Source organism: Aptenodytes forsteri, unplaced genomic scaffold (genome assembly GCF_000699145.1).
Source record: "Aptenodytes forsteri isolate BGI_AS27 unplaced genomic scaffold, ASM69914v1 Scaffold8, whole genome shotgun sequence".
Classification (NCBI taxonomy): domain Eukaryota; kingdom Metazoa; phylum Chordata; class Aves; order Sphenisciformes; family Spheniscidae; genus Aptenodytes; species Aptenodytes forsteri.
Window position 1 is genome coordinate 2,996,797 of NW_008796218.1, and position 21,918 is coordinate 3,018,714.

General features: G+C 40.7%; 1 protein-coding gene across 2 annotated transcripts in view; it reads right to left on the bottom strand.

Moving 5' to 3' along the window:
- Positions 1–21,918, bottom strand: part of KCNC1 (potassium voltage-gated channel subfamily C member 1) — a 116,443-nt gene that overhangs the window by 16,736 nt on the left and 77,789 nt on the right. For both annotated transcript variants that reach the window (XM_019474524.1, XM_009288769.2), the window contains exon 2: positions 1,930–2,863. In XM_019474524.1, coding sequence (XP_019330069.1) covers positions 1,930–2,863 — 934 coding nt within the window. The remainder of the gene's footprint in view (positions 1–1,929; positions 2,864–21,918) is intronic.

The window sequence follows — 21,918 nt, forward strand, 5'->3', positions numbered from 1 at the left end:
CGCTTACAGTAGGAGACATGCAATATTGTTTGTGCCCTCTTTCCCTCTTGATACATGATGCCACAAAGACATCTACTGATGAGGAAGTTTGCTGCTTGGACATGAGTTGTGATAAGCATTTGCAACCTGAGGGGAATGGATGATAAAACCATACGCTTATGCGCCAAAGTTACAATAAGAAAGAGACAGTCTATCAGTCATGTGAATTGTGATTGGCCTGTTGCGATGGAATAGCTTTTAACAAAAAAAAAAGAAAGCTATTTACCTTCTGAATGGATTTTACATAGTTGCACAAAAGGGAAAAGAAATAAGAAAAGAAGAGAGAAGAGAATAGAAAAGAAGAAAAAGGTTCCCACCAGCTCTCCCCCTCCAAAATTAGCATTGGCATTGGTGAAGTCACACACAAAGGAAAGTCTCACTTTCTTTGTGCCTCTCACAATGACATCAACATGCATGGCTATGAGATGACGAGAGAGTACCTCACTCACAATGAGTAACAAATTAGAATTTTCTTCAAAGTAAAAAAATGATAACACAAGACCATCATAGGTATATGCTAGCTCTTTCAAAACATCTCTTTTTTGACTAGATGTCAGTTAAAATCACTTGGCTGGCAATCTGTTCTATCTAATACAACAGAGGGGGTATTCTGAATAGGCTGAAGAATGTCTACTATGCAACTTGGCTGGAACATCTGCCAAAAATGAAGTTGGCTTTGTTTTCAACATGGTTATCTACTTCGAAATTACTCCATAGAATAAATAGTGATATTCCATGGGTAGAGGTAGATTATGGGGTTTAAATAATTAAATTGGAGCCCCGTAACTTTATGTGCTATAGGAGGATTCTCATAAAACTGAGATATTCCCATAATTAACCACTAGCCATGGGATATTATAATATATTCCATGGTGACTAGTATTTTTTCCATTTCCCTCCCCCCTCCCAGTAGAATTAGTATGATTAATTTTGCTCTGGTTTCACCTATTGCTAACATGAATCAGTATAATTAAAAATAAGAATACCATATTATGAGGCAATCACTGTTTAGGCCAAACTGGCCAGTAATGACCAGTCAGACCTTTTTCAGTTGGCCTTTGCTGCCAGAAGGTTGAAAGAGCTGTATCTCACCAACCCATACTTGCAAAAGGAGCATGTTTTAGAAAATGTGGTTCAAAACTCTTCATAGTTCTAAATGCTAAATTCTAGTGGAATATTATAGAATAGATTGATTTGCATGCCATGGAATAAACATCCTTACATCTAGTCTTGTCTCAGAGTGAGTCATTTTGCATTAGTGTCAAGAATTTGAGCTGTTGTTCTACTTTGCAGTTAATCATCAGAAAGAGACGGGATTGTCTCATGAATATGCATGAAGTTGTCCCTTCAACTTACTAGGCACCTAGTTTCTGTAATGAGATGTACAATATCTGCCATTTAAAACAGCTGAAAGGTCCCAAATGGGAACAAATGAGAAAGCATCTGGCTGTTTCGAATTCCAGCCCTGTTTTGTCAGAAAACTCTGTAATTGCTGAGTACTTGGCTCCTACTCTGCTCTATGAAGCATTCAGCTCTCAGGAGCCTCTGAGATGCATTACACAGTCCAGCAACATAGCTGTAGAACTCTCAAAATTCTTCCACTAGATGTAACAGCTCTTCAAAATATCTTGAGACTTGTATGCCCTTAACCAGGACCAAAGTTTTGGCTCCTAGAGCGTGCTCTCATCCTTAGTTTTGCTGATCAGCCTCCACTGTACCATTTGTCCCTGCAACCTAGACTTCACACATATTATTCACTGTGTGATGGTGGGACTAGAATGGATAAATGTGCTACCCATTGCTCTAAGAAAGCAGTCTGGCTGAATCTTAAATCACTACGCGGGATGGAGGTTAACGGTCAGATGGACATTCCTCTAAGAGGTTTCCTACCTGCTCTGTTAATTTCTAAAATTTCTTCTTGGGCCAGAGGGCAAGTGTCGCTCTGAGTACTGTGGTGTGGAGAGTTTACGACAGATTTACAATAATTGGGGGATCCCAGCTGGGGTGGCCTCGGGATATGCTTCTTTTTTTTCTTTGGTAGCTTCTGCTTAGCCATAGCTAAGGAGTAATACATTCCGAAATTGTTCACAATGACAGGGACAGGCATGGCAATGGTCAGCACACCAGCAAGAGCACAGAGGGCCCCCACCAGCATGCCTGACCAAGTCTGAGGATACATGTCTCCGTAGCCCAGGGTCGTCATGGTGACAACAGCCCACCAAAAGCCGATGGGGATATTTTTAAAGTGTGTGTGTTCACTGGCACTAGGGTCATTTGGTTTAGCACCTATTCTCTCGGCATAATAGATCATCGTGGCAAAGATTAAGACGCCCAATGCCAAAAATATGATGAGCAGCAAGAATTCATTTGTGCTGGCGCGGAGGGTGTGTCCCAAGACCCGCAACCCAACAAAGTGGCGGGTCAGCTTGAAAATTCGCAGGATTCGCACAAAACGGACTACGCGGAGGAAGCCTAGGACATCCTTAGCAGCTTTGGAAGACAGGCCACTGAGTCCAACCTCTAGATAGAAAGGCAGTATGGCCACAAAGTCAATGATGTTCAAAGAGTTTTTGATAAATTCCACCTTGTTTGGGCAGAAAGTGACTCTCATCAAGAACTCAAATGTAAACCAGACCACACAGACGCCTTCGATGTAGGTGAGAAAAGCTTCAGTCTCTGCTTCCCTGTAGTGCCGCACCTGGGTGTCATTCCCGATGAATTCAGTTTCTGTCTTGTTCACAATGGGGTTAAATCTCTCATGGGTCTCGAGGCAGAAGGTGGTGATGGAGACCAGAATGAAGAAAAGGGAGGCAAATGCCACATACTGTGGAAAGAAAGATATGAGAGAAATGTTAAACAGTAGGTTAAGTACAGGGGCTTTCATTCTGAAACACCAGGGAGAGACAAGAGCTGTATTAAAACTAAAGATAATACTAAACCTTCTTCCTGTGGGCTAAAGATGCCAAGTCTCACCTGCAAAGACAGCCTAATGTTCAAACTTGGAGGGAGAGCAGTATATAAGTACATGCTAACATCCATTCCTATACAGATAGCACTTTAGTGTGAGTGTAAATTTAAGCAAGCATTTAAATCTCAGAGCTTTCTGTGAGATTTAAGGTTAAGGACATATTGAAATTCTACCTTCCTGAACTTGGTCTTCTGTTACTTCCTGGTCTTAAAGATAGAGCATACCTCCTAGGACAATTGTCATGCAAGAGTCTTTTTGCAGCATTGTGTCAGTGGTATGGTGGCTGCCTCCTGTTCCCAGCTTAGTGATAGTTGTGGTATTTCAGATCTCAGTAATGTGCTAGTAAATACTAGTGGCAGTCTCAGGTGGGCTCTACAGAGAGGAGTGGAGTCTTGCTTGGCATTGTCAGCCGTTCTTGCCAAATCCCAGGGACAGGTTGAGGAACAGTCACATATCAAACCAAGCTCTCCTAGAGTAAACATCTTCTCTGTTCTCATTTGCCTTCTCCAGATCTTTTGGGGGTGGGGGACAGAGAGGGGAAGAAAGAGGTTTCAGGTAAGGCTGTCAGTTGATCCAAAAGGAGACACATCTATTGGATTTTACCAGACAAGGTTTTCTTGAAGAGATTCTCATTACAGTGTAAGACTTGTACCAGAACTAGATGAATCTTTTTTAAGGCTGTTGGATTACAGTTTGGTTAATCAAGTTACAGTGAAGGTGGTAGCAACCCCCAAAGTCAATGAGTCTTTATCTTAGGAGTATTTGCCTCTTCTGCTTCAGTTCCTGCTTTTCATAGACTCATAGAAAAGTTTGGGTTGGAAGGGACCTTTAAAGGTCATTAGTCCAACCCCCCTGCAATGACCAGGGACATCTTCAACTAGATCAGGTTGCTCAGAGCCCCGTCCCACCTGACCTTGAATGTTTCCAGGGATGGGGCATCCACCACCTCTCTGGGCAACCTGTGCCAGTGTTTCACCACTCTCATCGTAAAAAATTTCTTCCTTATATCTAGTCTAAATCTACTTTCTTTTAGTTCAAAACCATTACCCCTTGTCCTATTGCAACAGGCCCTACTAAAAAGTCTGTCCCCATCTTTCTTATAAGCCCCCTTTAAGTATTGAAAGGCCGCGATGAGGTCTCCCCGGAGCCTTCTCTTCTCCAGGCTGAACAACTCCAACTCTCTCAGCTGTCGTCAGCCTAAAGGAGATATCTTGGTGGTATTCCAGGATGATTAAGAGGTACAGTCAGGCCAAAATTCACAGCTCTTGTAACCACAGTTCCTCTGCTCAATCCTCCTTTAATCAATAAAGTAGTTTGCATATATCTAAGAAGTCTCTTTGTGTGTTGGAGTGGTACAGTAACGGTAATACCTCTTTCCATTTCACTCCCTACATCTGTTATCTTCCTGTTTGTCTTGTGCGTCACCTTGACAAGAGACATCACATAAGATGATATTTCACTGTCTTCATGAGCATGAGCAACTGTGGTAATTATTCGAATATTCTTATAGTGTCCTGTTATTCATAATGTCCCTTTTTCAGCAGTGTAGCCAAAATAGGGGTTAAAAAGAACTAGTTTCTTCTAATTGTCTGTTGCCAGTAAATGCAGTGCAATAATCTAAAAGAAATTGCTGCCAAAGGAATAGACCAGTTAAAAATAACCTATGCTTCAAGCTACCAAAGCTCTCTTGCAATCAAGAAGTTCCTCCTGTCTGCTTTCCTGGGTTGACCTGAATGCAGAATTATGCTTGACCTTCTGTATTAGCAAACAAAGTCAAAAGCAAGGATTTGCCACAGTTTGAGGTGAACCATTTAATAGAATACAGAACAACTGGCAGAGAATAAAATCACAGAATTGTTTAGGTCGGAAGGGCCCTCTGGAGGTCGTTTGGTACAACTTCAAAGTTGGAGCAGGTTGCTCAGGGTCTTGTCCAGTCCAGGTCTGAGTATCTCCAAGGTTGGAGATTCCACAGCCTCTCTGGCAGCCTGTGCCAGTGTTTGGCCAGTAAGAGCAAATAAGCTTGGAAGGATACAGAAGCAAACAGGCTCTTCTGCTTTTCAAATCCAACTTTGTTGCCAAAGAGATCAGAACCTAGCCATTGTCACAGATTTAAAAAAACTCAGTACCGTCCCCTAAATGCTTCAGGCTATCATAGCATTGTTATGTGATGATCTAATATACGTGCTGATATGTGCTAAAATCAGTGTCTAATATAAATAGTTGTCTGGAAGATAAACAATCTGGAGGGTAGGGAAATTGAGAAGCAGGACTGCGGGTATCTTTTTATCAGATTCTCCTGTTAAACAGGGAAATTTCTCCATGCACAGTTCTCCATCTGTAAAATAGCTTAAAAAAAAAAAACCAGCTAATGTTTGTCATGTGCTTTGTGATCCTAGATAAATGTGTACAGGTTCTATATGCTTTCATTTTAATGTTACTGACTTTAGTATATCAACAATTTCCCTGAAAAGTAAGTTGAAGAGTATTTTTAGTGGTCAAAGTCAGTTTGTGTATGATATTGTTAACACTCAGAGCTTAATTAGGTAGAGGTTAATACCCCAATTGTCTGAGTATGGCTAAAATGAGAAACAAAAAGCATCTTGTACTAAGAACTCAGGAAAACGTTCCTAGCAGCCTCAGCATGTCTGCTCTATTTCAGCCTGGAGCAGAGTTTTACCATAGAGTCATAGAGCCCTGAGAATTCAAGCTGCAGAAGGAAATGCTGATACTTTGTTAAGTCAGGTAACGCTCACAGATAAGAAGCAGAGAGGGAAATAAAACCATTTTGCATTTTAAGGGTCTGTGAAGAAGGCCCCTTTCTTTATGCTGACTCAAAATGCAATTCTCCTCTTGGTGTATATGAGTATCTCTCCTGAGTGAGTTTTTCCTGCTTAGGACAACCTTCAGGCTGACCTTGCACAGCAAGTATCTTGAAAAGTGATGTTTTGTTGTATTAAAGGTAAGAAATAACCAATTCTGACAGGACATTTAAGTTCTCTGCAGTGGTACATGCTAGCAGCGTTATCAGTAGAGAACATCACACCCATGATCTCTCTTGCTGTTAGCCCTTGTGTGTGCACACCTTGGCTTCAGAGGGGAATTGAGAACTTTTAGTTCCCAGTTCAGCAGAGCAGGAAGCACCTGCTAAATGAACATGAAGCGTTTGCTTCCTTCTATCTGTATTTAACAACATCCAGAGCCCTTCTGGCAGGAATGGGCATGTTCTTGAATGCTTTGCAACTTTGGAAGTGTGGGTCTGCTTTCGAGATTTCATAAAACCATGTCTGAGCAATGGTATTGACAGGAAGAATCCCAGTATTTCTTCTCTAATTTAATTTTTTTTCCTCTGTTGAATTACTATCTAATCCTAAAACCTTTTTTATATTTGGGAAGTAAAAATGCTCCTTAGTCATTCCATGCTTCAATATTGAAAGGCCCTTGTTTTTTGTCTTAGAAGAAAGTCTGCACAGGCTGAAAGGAGAAGACAATGGAGAGCAGCCTTTTAATAAAGGTCCCATTACAGTTCCCCAGTCCCTTGGCTGATCCAAAGAGGTGCAGAAATGCCTGAGAATCAGGCCTGACAATTCATTCACTGGCACCCATCTCTGATAGATTTGTCACCTGCAGCTGCTTGGGACACAGAAATTTAGCAGCTTGCTGCAAACGAATGCGTAATGTATCATTGGCATAGATTTATGTTTGTGATCCCAAATTTAGATTGCCCCCGCCCCTTTTGTCTTCTGAATATTTTTCTTTGTTAATTATCTGATATAAGATCTAGCAAGCTGTAAGCAATATCCAATAGCACCAAATTCAGCAAGTATGGTTTTCTAAGGAGACCAGCATTCATTCATGCCAAAGGGGTCAAAAAGAGAGCTCTCTCTGGCCCACCGTCAGAGGCCAACAGAGGTCAGCCATCACGCCCAACAGCTAGCTTGTCAAGTCCAGAGATGAGCAATCCTGATAAAATCTAGTGAAGACTATGGGACTCGTAAGTGTTCTAATGTCTTTTAAAATAAGGCTATCTCTTTTTATTTCACTAATAATGGCCTGAACACTAATGAATTGCTCTTGTATTATTTAGTCGTTCTTAATCTTCTTTCTCCTTACATTTTACAACAGAATTTCTCTTCTTCCTAGGATCTGAATGGGCTGGGGGAAAGGAGTGAGGATTTTATGAAGTGATGTCACGTGCTGCTGAGTTACATAATGGCAGCTAAAATTTTCTATAATTAAAGAAAATACCTAGGTAAAGTGTTTGAAGTGATCAAAACTCTTTTATCTCCTTTGACACATGTGAATGATTCCTATTTCACTAGAGATGCTGCTGCCATTGCTTTCTTCTGGCTCTAATACCAACAAAGAGAAATCTCAGATTGTCCAAAACCACAGAAGCCGTGAGAGAAGGCAGAGAGGAGGTTTTAAAAGGGGATATTTTGATTAAAATATAAGTTACATTAAAATGTCTTCATTCTGGAGAGAGAAGAAATTACACTCCTGCATAATTTCTGTTAATAGCAGATATATTTTAATAAGGTTATTTTGAAAGGGTCTAAAAGACGTCATGCCCATAAGTGGAGAATTTCATCATCTAATTTATATTGCCTCTGATTAAATCAATCTATCTATCTCAAAATCTATCTCAAAGGCATGCTTCTCCACTGCCCTATGTCTAACCTAGCCATTATTGCCAGTGCAGTGTGAATATGAAGTGCCAATTAATTCAGAATAGTAGTGTTTCACATCAGCTTTGCATAGCTGTAAAAGGAGCAAGGTAACAGAATCAGACCTACCCTCTCATGAATAATAAGCCAGTATCTTTCCACTCAGCATGGAAAGAAAACAAAAGTCCAACAGCCTTAAAAACACAAATAAACCTAATACATGAGGATTAGGAGGCTAGGCTCACTCAGAAAAAAGGTCTGAGGATTGGACCAGACAGTATTAAATACACAGGTGTGGCTTTTTACTTCTGGGAATCAGTTTTTAAAACAGCACTTTATCTTGCATTACTGAGATGGTTTTGGTCTTGGAGATAAACCTTTTTTATGCTTTGTTTTAAACAAATAAGCCCAGTAACCTACTAGAATTCATTGATACAGTGCCTGGAATTGCCAGGCTTCAATGCAGATGGGCAGTGAAGGCTGGTGATGAAAGCATCGGGACAGAAATCAGATGACTGAGGCTCTTTTCCAACCTCCACCACTGACACATTCTTGGTCTTCAAGCATGTGTGCCTGCATCTTTAGCACCATCCTTTGTCTACTTTTTCTTTTATTGAGATAGTAAACTCTTTGGGGCTTGGGACTGTCTGCCAATTTATGTCTGTCCAGTGTCCAGCCCAATGTATGTCTGGAGCAAGGACCTGGGAAGGGAGACCTTGGCCGAGTCTTTGATAAGAGAGACACCTCTCTTAGACCACAGACAACAAGAAAAGTGGGTGGTGGCAGTGGAAGCAGCATGGCTTTTGCAAGTCAAGTTTCAGTAACTTCAGTGTGTGTTTTCTAGGACATAGTGGTCTACACGACACACCGTTCATAATTAATTCCAGATCACGCGTTCAGAGTGAGTTAGTAGAAGCTGCACGCCGCAGACGGGTGCTCTTCTCCTTTGATGCTGCTCAGAATCATTTAACAATCCTCACTCAAGCTAGATGGGAGAAAAGAAACAGATCACATTTAGAAAAGATTTGCCAGCCTCTCCCTTTGCAACTGCTAACAGAAATATTTAAAAGGTGATTCTTAATTCCTATCCTTTTGCAGGCAAATTCAGGAAATTCTACCCTTCCCTGAACCTCTGGATGAAAGGCAGAGGAAGGTGGCATTTTGTTTCAACTACATCTGTTGAAGCATCAGGAAATTTTCTATAGAAGTGGCACCCTCTCTTTCTACTGATCTATTCTGGTGAGTTTTGGTTTTAATAACAAAAATATTTAAATCACTACATCATAACTCTCCTGGTCCTGTTGAACCAACAAAGCATAGGAGCTAAGCAGTTGTCGTCTTAGTCTGTATGAGCAGCATAAGATTTGCTGCTTCTCTCATAGGCGAATCCAGGGCTTGCCAAGACTGAAATGGGAGATGAGAACACTCTCACCATACGTCTTTGTCTCCAAAGGAGAAATTAGTGCTGTGGGGCTTCCAGAAAAGTATGTTGTAACTCTAGTGAGATCCAGTATGTTGGGGTTGGGTTTTTTTGGGGGGGGGATGGAGGAGGAGGGTGCGGGAGCAGGCAGGGATAATAACAAAAAATCCCAAGTCTAGTAATTTTTCAGTAAGTCTATGACTGGTAAATGCTGTATATCTTGCAGGAACAAGCTAGGCTCAGAAGAGTTTCAGATCAGGGCTGGCAACTCATCAGTTGTTTTTCTACAAAGCATCAGTAATTCAAATATACCCAGATCCCTGTGCTTTTTGCTAGACCTGCATAAAACTCCATGATTTCCATTCACAAGGCATCTCTTCAAATACCTTACCAACTTTCTTTTACAGTAGTTCATCTGCTTGAGGTTTGTCTCTGAAAACTATTACACCTGCATGAAGCTGCCAACATTTGCCTATCTGTGACTTGAATCACAAAGCTTTGCCTAGTTTTTATTTTAATCTGAAAACGATACTTTAACCACTCTTCATTTAAAACTTAGTCCATGTATCACCAAAATGTTCAACAATAGAGACAAATCTTTTTGCTGCAGCTCAGCCAAAGTATGGGTTAAATGAAAGCTGCTTTAAAATATTGCTTTATAACCACATTATTATCTGTCAAGACCGATTTTCCAGGCTTTCTTAGAGATATGGACCCCGATTCAAACAAATGACTAATTTTAAATGTGCAAGTAATTCTGTTGAAATTTTGAAAGAAATATTGAATCTGTATGACTGATCAAATGACTAAATGTAGGCACATGATACTAGCAACCAGATAATGCTGTGGAACTGAGCAAAAGCTAGGACTCTGTCAAAAAGCGACCTCTGCAATATTTCATTAAGAATCCTAATGTAAGATGTTTTGAGATCCTTTGAGCAATGATTATGAAACTGAAATTATTTGCAAGGGGAAAAATCCAGTTCTGCTTTTGTAGGTGTGATATAAGTATATGAGGGCCCAATCAGATGTTACCACGAAGCTCTTCTCTGTGAAGGGACAGATGACCATCTTGGCAGTCTGTCTTCTTTCAGTGAGATGATAAGACAATTGATACAGAAGCTCACATCAGCAAACATACTGGTTCACTCACAAGATTATTCAAATTCATGTTTCTTAGCTGAGACAAATGGAAGAAGTAGGCTTGCAGATAGACAAAGCTTGCTCCAGAGTTAGCTAAAAAGTCCACTAGCAGCTCATGGATGAAATGGTTATGTAATGCCAAAAAATATATGACAGCTTGCAAAAAAATCTTGGAATGCTTAGTGGCACGCAGACATGAAACAGCGTGTTAAAAAAAATGTGCAGTCATCTGTGGAAAATATGCTTAAGTTATTCGGTGTTGACATTGCAATAAATAAATTAGAAGCAGATCTCTCAAATGTTAGTCCTAGCAGGCAGCCATGTGCTTTGACAAGGTAGTTACTGGGATAAGCAAGACTGCATCAGAACTCGGAAGTGTGGTATGTACAGTATTTCTCTGTGACCACATGGCCAGCCAGCTGGTCACCACGCAAAGGTTGGAATGGTTCTTTGTAGGTCACAGGCAAGTTTTCCAGTTTCATCTGGGATAGATTAAATCTTGTGATTTAATAGGAACATTGTCACAGAAGAGATGTGAATTTATTTTGCAGGCTTCCTTGCTAGCTCCCTAGTCTGGCTGGTAGTGAGAACTATGTGGAGACAGTATGGTGGGAGTAAGAAATGTTTCATATTGCTCAGCAACAGCTCAATGGGAAATTCTTATCTTAACATATATAGATTCCTGATCCAAAAGGGCCCCAAGACTTCTGCAGCTGGGTATATGGGACACTGCAGAAGGAGCTGTAAGTGTTGAAAGTAACTCTTCCGTCTCTTTGAGGGACTGCAGAAATGTACATTTGGTAGGGACCTCCAAATGTCATTCCCCTGTCCCAAAGCACAGTCTTTGATCGTTCCTGAAAGATAGCTGTATTGACTGTTATTAAGGACCTCCAATGTTGAATATTGTAGACATTCTGCAGGGAATTTATCCCAGTGCTTCACCATATTTTATCTGTATTTTTTTCTTTCTAATGCCTAACCTAAATCATCTTTGCTACATTTTAAGCTTGTTCGCTTTTGTCCTATCCATCACAGACAGCTAAGGATTTAGAAATTTGCAGATGTTTTCCTTCTTTTGCAAGCTAACAACCACTAAACATTAAAATGTTCCATGAGTCCTAGACTCCTGTTTTCATATGCTCATGCTTTTGCTGCATAAATTCAATATAATTATTAATCTCATTTTCACATGATGCCACACACTTTCATGCTGTCAGTTCTGTCAAATGCTCTAGAATTAAAGAAACTGAGAAAGTCATGTAACATCTCAGACACTGGAACATAAACTAACACATGACAAATGAAACCCGGGAACTTTAATTGCCCATTATTGCTAGGTTTTTCAGTCTTTTTCTGTTAGGCAGTAGGTAACTTTTTTTTGATTCTGCACACTTTCTCTTATAAACTGAAAAGGAGAGTTTTGTAGCAATGCCTGGTGGTAGTGTCATGCATTAGGTTTTTCAGGATCTCACCTCACCACCTTTGTTCTGGACGCTATTTTATCTCCTGAGAAAATCACACTTCCTCTCTGACTTGCTGCCAGTCCTTCCTGGTGGGAAGAGAAAAGTCATTTCTTATGCAATTCCTTGACAAAGGGGAATTCCTGACTAGAGCTAGACAGAATCCAACTGGGAAAACCCAAAGACTTGCAAAATCAGCTTAGACCTGAGGCTTCTTATGGTTTAGAAGTAGTTTTTATTTTTCTCCTTCCAAACTGAATAAAAAATCATGCACGTACTCATGGTTAGGATCAAGTGCAGCCAGATGAAGTTAGGTATGTATCTCTGACCAAGCCCCACATTTTGATTTTGGAAATGTGAAACTACAGAGATAATTGGTTGACAAGTTTTACTTTCTCGCATGCATAAAAGTGTGCATACACACACTCTCTCTCTCGTAAAGTTGCTAACTTAGGCATTCCTTTGACTTGAATTTAGCTGTAGGCTACATGAGTCCTGGGACTCTTTGTGGGGTAGCAAGACTATTTTTTTCCCTTTTTGTTACAGCTTCTGCACTGTGACTTGCCCAAAGGTGGCTTAATTCACATGCTCATGCTTATAAGGAGTACATCCTCTCTCAAACCTACTTTTAGAGTGGTGCTAGAAGCCTTTCATAGAGCAGGAGACATATTCTGTAGCCTTTCAGGGCCCACCGTCAGTGGGGTTTGATTCACCAAACTCAGCTGCACACCAGCACCCGAGAAAAAATTGAAATTGTTACAAGTCTGAAGTAGGCAGAGGGTGCTCGGTGGTCTCCAGCTCCGTTAGAAAGAGCATGCCCTGCTTGCTTATTTTTTTGCAAGAGGAAGCACTCCAATGTGTGGAAGTATTGAGTGCAAAACTCCACAAGGAAACACCTGAAATACACAGCAAGGCTTTGTCCTGAATACAGAACTCCTCAACCTAACATACAAGGCTGACTTTTCTTCCTGTGTTTTTTAAGCTAAGATATTTGGAGTGTGTTCCAGATCATGTTTGTATTCAGACAATAATGCTTCTGCTTCAAGACAAATTAAAATAAGCAGCTGTCAAATCTTTAGTAGTTTAAAATGTGGGTAGGCTGGCTACATAATCACCCTTGGACAGGGTGTGAAATCTACCTGCACGTCTTCCACGTGCGCTCACCAAGAGCTGGTAGGGTGTGTCAGTCAATAGGATGCTGGCAGCTCCTATGTAGGACTAAGGGGAGGATCAAGAAGGCATCAGCCCCCAGAGGTGAGCAATTTGGGTCTGCATGCCTGCAAATTTATCTCCCAAAGCAATATTGTAGCAAAAGTAATTGTGATAGAATTCCTCTTTGGAGACACAGACCAACCTTTTTCATATTTGACCATGGATTTTTGAAACCTCAGTTTCTGACGACTCTGCAAGAGATGTTCCAAAGAGCTTTAAATTCCGGGAGCAGCTGAGTGTTTACCATCTGATAGTTGAGCTGAGCACCTCAGAACTGAGGCACTCAAAATAACTCATCACTCTGAAAAACTGGAAGCCCTGGGATCCCTTTGGTGCCACTAAATGTTGAGCTCAGGATTTCCTGTTTTCACTGCAGTTTATGTGGATGGATGTCACAGATGATGTAGTCCCTGAAAAGCCAGGCTTCTTAACAACGCGGTTGAAAATGAGGCATTAAACCCCAGACATTTCAATGACTGCTTCATTTTAGACAATTTCACATTATTCAGTGAAAACGTTTTTCATTAACTTTTTTATTTTCCAGATTATGACGAGCAGTGTGTTGTAGACACTTTTCCTCCCATAGTGTTCACTTAGCTTAACCCATAGCTACCAGTTTGTGCTTTTAAAGCATTATGGCCACAGTTCTTTCCTTACCATTGTGCAGTGTGTAGCAGAAAAGCCCTGTTAAGCTCCTAGATGGCCTAAATATGTTACAAAATATTGAGACCTTTTGTGCCTTTGCTCTACAAAACCTAAATATCAAATATCCAAATTATCTGGTCCCATAATTTTAGTCAGTTGTTATAAAACATTAAGAAACTCCAACAACTATTAAAGCAAATGAGAAAGTATTTTGGAAAGCAAAGAATACTTTCATTCCCCAGTTAGGCAGAGTCTATTGCACAGCTTAATTTGTGCAAGGATATGCACAGGATGGGAGCATCCTCGCTCATACAAATTCTCCACTGACAACAATCTTTGCCAATACTAGGTTTTGACTGGCTATGAGCCATTTTGGATATCCAAATTAGTGACAAAGTAACTTATAAAACTGTGTTGGTAGGTTTTTGGAGGCAACTTCCAAAATAGCCTTTGTCATATAGTCTGTCTTGGCTCAGACCAACAAGATTGAGGGTATTGGACTTAGTGCTGACTGTTTTTTTTAAGAGCAAGTTCTCAGTAAGGTGTTATGTTGCTCACAACACAGGATCTCTTGCCCTAGGAATGGTAATCCATATATTCATGGTAATGCCCCAAAATACAGGATTCTTCCCCAGTGCTAGTCCCACAAGCAGCTGAAGAGTTTCAAAATTCACTTGCTGTGGCAGAGTGGCTGCAAATTTCTACTCAATAATAAAATCCTAAGTATATATGAAGATGTGTGTCACCGATGGTGGAATAAAGAGAATCAATCTTTTGTATATACATAAATATAGAATAAGATTAATATAGAAATATAATTATAAATACAGACACACTTATATACTTGTGTGTGTATTAGTTATACTGTACTCTATTACAATAATATATGGTATATATTATAGGTTACATACAATGTCCTATGTAATATTTATAATATAGATACAATAATACATCATACTCTTATATAATATATATAAAAACTATAATATGCTAAATTATACATACAAATGTGTTAAATATAAATACATGTTTATATATTACGTATCTAATACCTGTCTCAAGGACTGTGGGGATGCCTGGCTGTAGCATGCCGAACTGGCAAAGGGGCCCATTCTCCTCTCTTGTGCACAGCCCTGACAGGATAGCTACCATTACTAGGGGTGGCCTTGGATTAAGAAAGACCCCCTGAATGGGAGGGACCTGCCACCCAGAGGAAGATAGAGGCTGCCTGCGGGGACCAGAGGCCTTACAGAAATGGCCTCAGTGTCATAGCATCTCTGCAGCATCAAATCCCTCCTGTGACTCTTTCCGGAGCGCTGTGTTTCCAGGCCTTTTCCACTCATAAGCAAGGAGAGGAAGGGTTCTTCCTAGCCCTTGACTCCTGTCCTGTGTTGCCTTTCCCTCTGCTAGCCACAGCCCCTCTCCTCTCTTCCAGATCTGCCAGGGCTGCTCCTCCCAGGCAGAGAGGCATCATCCTGGGGACACCATTCTCTGGAAGGAGGCTTTACCAGGAGGACAGACTCGGGGCCAGCCAAGAGGATCACCTGCCTCACTCCTAGCACTCGGGATGCAGCATGGGCTTCCAGGTATTTTGCCCTGTAATCACGCTATGGACAGGAGGTTTGCTTCTACTGTCTGAATGCAGGTTGATCCGTGCAGTGTTGCTGCACAAGATCCACTCTGATTCCTATTCCAAAAACTGAACATAAGCCCTCTGCAGCGCAAATTCTTGCCTCAGTTTTTACTACTAATAATTTCCCTTTGTGGAGTTCTGCTTCACTCATTCCCAGGTACAAGATGTATACTTGCTATAGTCTCCTACCTACAGATCCCTTCTCTGCTGTGTTTCCAAATTTACCGTGCCAGTGAATGAAGGGGCTGTGGTGGTGATATCTGGCATTTCATCACCGTCTTTTGTCAACATCAGTTCTACTGTCTCTCTGAAGAGGAGAGTGTTTATGCCTATGTTTCTGTGGCTCGACTCTTAAATGTGCCAGCAGTAAACAATTGGAACCATAAGGCGGCCACTTTGTGCCAGTCTCCTGTTCAGGTGGTCACACACTTTGCTTCCCCAATAACTCTTTTTTTCTTTTTTTTTTTTTTTAATGTCTTCTGAGCATCAGAGTAATTTGTTTTCTAAAGGAGCAATTTATGTTAAAATAAGCTTCTCAAGTCATCAAACCTCACTTCTCAAACCTCATAGAACTGCTCTGGTGTACAATCTGAACTTCTTCTATCCAGATATCCCTGGAGTTTATTAGTCTCCATGGAAATTCACAAATTCTCAGTTCCAGGAGAGAGCTTAAGATTAATTCTTCCTCAGAACACTGTTGGGGCGTAGGGAGAGGAAGACTGAATACACTTGAAAGCTTAGGCTTTTGTTGGGCTGCTTTTCTGACTTAAAATATGCTTCTTTCAAAGTGTCTATTCAAGGTTTAAGCCAATTAATGGCTTGTTTTCTTCATGGTGAGATTCTACTGTTTTGTGATCAAGTACATATATGATATTTAGGGAAAGGTATTTTTTTTCTCAATCGTGTGCACCTTAGTGTGTTTTAAGTATCCTAGGGTGTCATCTTAAACTCTTTAAGTACTGTCTGTATCTTTGCCTTAAGAAATTATTGCTCCCGTATGCGAAAAACAAGGAAAATGTCCTTTTGCGGTGGAGCTTGATAACACTAGTTAGGTTTCCTATTTTCTAGGATGTTCTAGTAACTCTTTTAAACTTAGGCAGCACTTTACATTTCAAAGATGCCTTCCAGAGTTTGAGTTTGCCTACATAAAAAGAATCAGTTTGGGTTTGGCACAGAAGCTCTAGTTAGTTCTTTTTTTGTCCGCGAAGGTACCTCTGAAATACTGTGGCAAATCATGTGCCTGTCCAGGACTTCCAGTAATTACAAGGCATACTGTGACCACAGAAAACCTCAGGAAGAGATAGGACAGCTACAACCCAAACTCACAAGGGCACCTGCCATCGCACGAGCACCTATCATGGTATGCAGCAGAGGGCAGTTAGTGCACATTCCCACTCCCCTTGCTGACAGCACTATGCTGATTTAAAGGAGAGGGTTGTATCATCCTTTCCCTGGTAAAATATTTTCTCCTACTGTGTATATTCGCTATACCCAGACTAGCTACACTAGTGCATACCTACAGACACGCAAAAACTCTGTGCTTATATGCAGGAGAGCGACTAAAAAAAAATTGTCCTCATTGTTACTTTTTTAAGGCTAAATGGATGAGTCACATATAACACCTGTGATACTAACTTGGCTATCAGTTACACGTAGGGACCACCCCTCCCATAAGCCAGTTCAACATTAGCAGCTGTGAAGTTCTTGCAGAGAGAGGATTTCCAGGGGTAGTGCTGCAGGGCTGATGGCACAGCATTGTCATCGTGCTCACAGCAGTTCAAAAGGGCTCCCAACAGCCCTTTGCAGGCAGCTACTGTGAGATCCACCATCTCATTTGGTGCTAGGGAGCTGCACTAGGTACCTCTCTCTGTTAACCCCTTTTAGTTGGGGCTGTAAAAGGCTCAGCACTACTGAGAAAAGGAGACCTTTAAACACCTACTGTGAGGTGTATTGCATAAGCAACAACCAAACACTTCTAAAAACAACCTCTCCTGCAGTCAAGGTTAAAAGAAAGATGGAAAGATTAGAAAAGGAACACAAGGTAAGTCATAGCCTGAACCTAGAGGAAAATTGTTTTCTACATAAGATGAAAGGAATTTACAGTATTTTAAGAGGTTTGCTAGCAATATTATTTAACCGTGTTTAGCTTGTGTCCTGCAGTACACTCAACATCTTGTGCGATAATAGGATCCTCTCATCTTTTGTTGTTTGCTGCATTCTGGCTGTATCATCTGTGGTGTATTTGCATTTCTTCAGTTTATTCAAGTGCACATGCAGCTATAATGTGAACTGTGGTTGAAGAACCAACTTAGTTTCTGAATGCTATCCTCCAACATAAAGGAAATATCTTTCATTTGAAATAGCTCTGTTTGAATATTATGCATCTACCTGCACTACGAAGAACCTGAAATATTGCATAGCATTTAACAGTGTGGAACACTCTATGCCTTGAAAGTGCTGTTGAAATGTTAATATAGGTATCAATCTCTACAACTGTTTTGTAAGGCAAAACAAATAGATACTACTGTTCCATAGACGAGGTGATTGTAAGGCTCGAAGGTTAGAGCCTGTATTTCTCAAGTATGTTGTTTTAACTTTGACCATACAGTTACCAGTATTGAGGTCTTAGATTGGGGCAAAATTAGGGGATATCATTCAAAACATGTCTTAATATCCAGACTTCCACAGGGACGGATAAGACTGTCAGATTCTGAGTGCTGAGCTGTTGTTAGGATACTGTGTCTGTTGGCCAAGATATAGTCCCCCAGAACTTGTGTTTGTGGAGTTCAAAGCCATCTGGTTGTGAAATTCCAGCTCAGTCTTTCAGCCATGCTCTTTCTTTTAACTTCGCAGTGCAGTGAGTCCCCACACATAGCAAATGTGGTGGTAGGGGGTGTGGGTGTGTAAAGGATGGGGGGCAGTGCTGTAGATTTGTGTAGGCTCTCAGAGTTTTGTTCTTCTTTGTGCAACTCTGCTACATCAATACCTCTAGAAATGGCTACTCTGGGTTAGAGAAGGGTGAGAACTTTTCCACTACCCTTTCTAGTGACTTCGATATTTTGTCATAAGACTCTGAAGTTCTCAACACTAAGATTTCTTATCTGATATTTTAGCAGGATCAGACTGCCAGCTTATGAAAATCTGGCCCTTAAGGAGATTTTGGTTTGGAGACTCATTAACTGTGAATCACCAGAAATCCCTAATCACTTTTTTGAAACCTTCCGTAGCAAGTATTGCCACAGAACAGGCACAAAACTGCATAAAAAAAATTAAAAGGAAATGGATGAAATGAACTGACGTCAGACATGCATTGATTCCAAGAATGTAACTTCTCTCTGGGAACATCTGGATGAGTTGTATTTTCTCTCCTGAATGCGAGACAGACTGCTGTCCCATGTCCTTCTGCAGCATGCCCTTCTTTGCTTAAAGAAGAGCTTGGGCAAACAGTTACATACAAAAATCTACTTAGAAATAAGGTCTTTAAAAATAAAAAGTGGTCTGTAATGCTGACTTCTTTGAAAAAAAGCAATTCATAGACTTGTGGGTAGTAAGGAAGGTGAATGCAGTCAGCTACAGAAAACAAAGAGATGGGGGAGAGGGGCCTGGAGGTGAAGTCAAAGAACAGAGGAGAAAGCCTGGACTTGCGTTCAAGCTAGATATTCTGTTAGCCAGCAAGGATGGAAAATAGCATGCACCCTAGAGGGGTTATTTTCACCCACTCCATTTCTAATTCTTCAGTGATTTGTGGCAATTGTGCGCTGCCACAGGCCTGCTTAGGGCATGAACTGTGTGCAAGTGAATGTTGTAGGAAAGCACAAGAAACTGCTTCCCAGGCACAAAAAGTTAAAGATGATTTTAAAATGTAGAACTAGTTGGGTAATTAAAAGGTGCCAAAATCAAAGTTTGTGATTTTTTTTTTAAAATTATTATTTATTTCTTAGTCAGAGCTTGAAGTATTTTTATATTTAACTTGCAGTATAACCTCAATGAGGAGAAAAAGGCAGCTTCCCACTGTGACCTCTTCCTTGAATGCCCTGTGCTTCAGATCAAGGTTGCACAATTTTCCGGAAAGGTGGAAAAGCCCTTTTCTCATCCTGATGCATTAGGTGCAAGCAACTTCCCTAAGCACATTACTTGCAACTTAGCAACATAAATGCCCCTCTAACCTCAGGATAATTCAGAGGACACTGATTTCAGTGTAGTAAATTGTTTCCTGCATAAAGCTGTCCTTTCTGGACTGTATAGGAAGCCTGTCTCGGGTACTGACTGGAGTCGGGGGAGGTGAATGCACTCCTTGTTGCCACCTCCTTTGCCTCAGAAACAAGAACCCAGGATTTCTGACTCTTTTTTTCCCATCAATCCAGGCAGCTGCCCTGTGGTGGGGAACCTTGCTACACCGAGAAAATGCAATGTGGTAGGAGTCCATTTCTGCACCATTTCTTCCAGTGAGCAGTAGAGCTGGTTTTTGATGTGAAGTATTGCGCTGAGTATGTGATGATCAAGCTCTTCATGACAGAGTCTCCCAGCGAGCTAAAGATTTGCAGCAGAAATATTAGCTTATTCTTAAACTGGCCTTGCAGGCTGAGAAAATTTGCATTTTGCAGACCTTTTGTCTCAATGCAAGTGTTGACATAGTACTAGGATTTTTTTTTTTTCCTTTTCAAAATAGTCACAAAAGTTGGGGAGTGAGGAATTGCCAACCATATTTTAAAGGAGCTGTAGCCATGGTAACTGAGGTACCTTCAGTTACCAAGGTAACAAATGCAGCTCAACTGCCTTGCTGTAAAGCCAGATGAATCTACTCATGATCTGTTGATTTTAAGATGCTTTATAAATTGTTGAGCTATTTTAGGCACTTAAATCCATAAATCAAAATGTCTGTTAAAACGACCAATACACTGTGCTATTTATGAGTTATTAACCGCATTCTTATTTCACCAACTGGATTTTTTTTCCCCTATCAATGTATCTAGGCTTTTTCCACTCCTAGTTTTTCTTATTTATTGTTTAGAAAATGGTTCTTCTGTCTGAAACAGGTGATTCATATTATTGCTGGTTGTAAATCTTATTCACTGGAGAAACCCTACCCCCTGCTTCAGTCCTGCAGTCTCTAAATGGAGCTTTATGTACTTCTGCCCTGAAACCACAAAATATGTTTCGCTAAAAATTTGCTAATGAATTAAATCAATACAATTTGGAATGAGTTCCATCTCAAACAATCAATACAGGCCCAGTGATGTACAACAGGCAGGCAGGTAAATTGGTCTAAATAAATTTACAATTGATTTTACTTTTAAAAGCAAATTAGGACATTTATAGTTTTACCAAATAAGATGAACTGCAACTTATGCAAACAAGTGTATTCCTAGGTTTGTCTTTTCTAATACTAGTAGTGGACCTGTTACTATTTATAGCTCAGTAACTCTTATGCCTGGGATAACGTGCATAATTTCTTGGCCCAAAAGCATGGGCTGCCTATTATTAAAACAGGTCATGTTTATTCAGGATTTCCCCGTATTAGATTGTTTTCGCTAATAATTTGTGGTAGCCTCTGCTCATTAATGAACACTTAACTTACACTGAATTATGCAATCCTTATGTGATAGGTTTACACACCTGTGTCCTGGTATGGATGTGCAATGAAGGCCAGGACCTGCCTTCTGCCCGTGCCTCTGGCGGTATTGCTAGCTTGGGTGGGCACACCAGCGCTACGTGCCTTTGCTTTTCTCTCCCCTATCTGTACTCCCCACTTTGCAGACTTTGCCACTGGCTTGTGTGCACAAGGAAAAGTAGACCCTTGTAGGAGAACAATTTTTTGTCCAAGTGGAGCATTGTGTTGAGAATCTGAGCTGCTTGACTCTGGAAGGAGTATGTACTAGGACATGCAGTCCAAGGTCATCAGAGCTGCATGTGCATAGAGAGCTTGGATCTGGAAGGAGCGTAGCCATGACATTGTGCCCAAGTCTGTATGATCTGCTGTTCCTAATCTGCTAATTTGGAGGTATTTCCCCTGCATGGATGACTCATTCAGAGACATGCAGCAGCCATATCACTGGGAGGGGAGCAAAATCTAGCTCTTCAGAAATATGCAGTGCCTGCTGCATTCATTTCTTGTGTTTAACCATGTTGTTTCAATAGTTACGCAAAAGCTTACAGACTGAAACCAAGTAAGATTCTGAGTTACTGAAAAGCTGAGTTGTAGAAAGTTCCCTTAGATCTGTTTATTTTGAGTAGTGGTGTCAGCAATGCTGTAAGACTGGCGAGGCTAAGAAGCTGCCTTTAAAAACCCATAGATATTTAGGCAGATGTCATGGGATTTAACACAGCCATTGGATTTTGAAGGTGCTTAGCTTATTTTCCCTGAACAACATATGCTTGCTCATGAGCGTGACGTTACAGTCCTCTCGGTGTTCTTGTGTAATGACCATTAGCATGAGTCATTCTCCTTGCTGCTTGCTCAGAAAATCCTATTAATTCTTCACAGGCATACACAACTCCCATTAGTATTAAAGATGAGCAAATTGGTTAATAGGTGTTGCTTTAACCCTAGGTTTTTGGCATATCAGATGAGACATCATTCTTACAAATGTTGGAAGTGAGAAACACTAAAAGGTATATTTTGTACATCCTGCTGCAACTGGGAGGCCTTTCCAGGGTTATTCAGGGCATTATAAGGGATGAACTTCTCTTCATTTAAGGGAGAATGCCAGAGTAGAATTTTTTTTTTTTTTTTT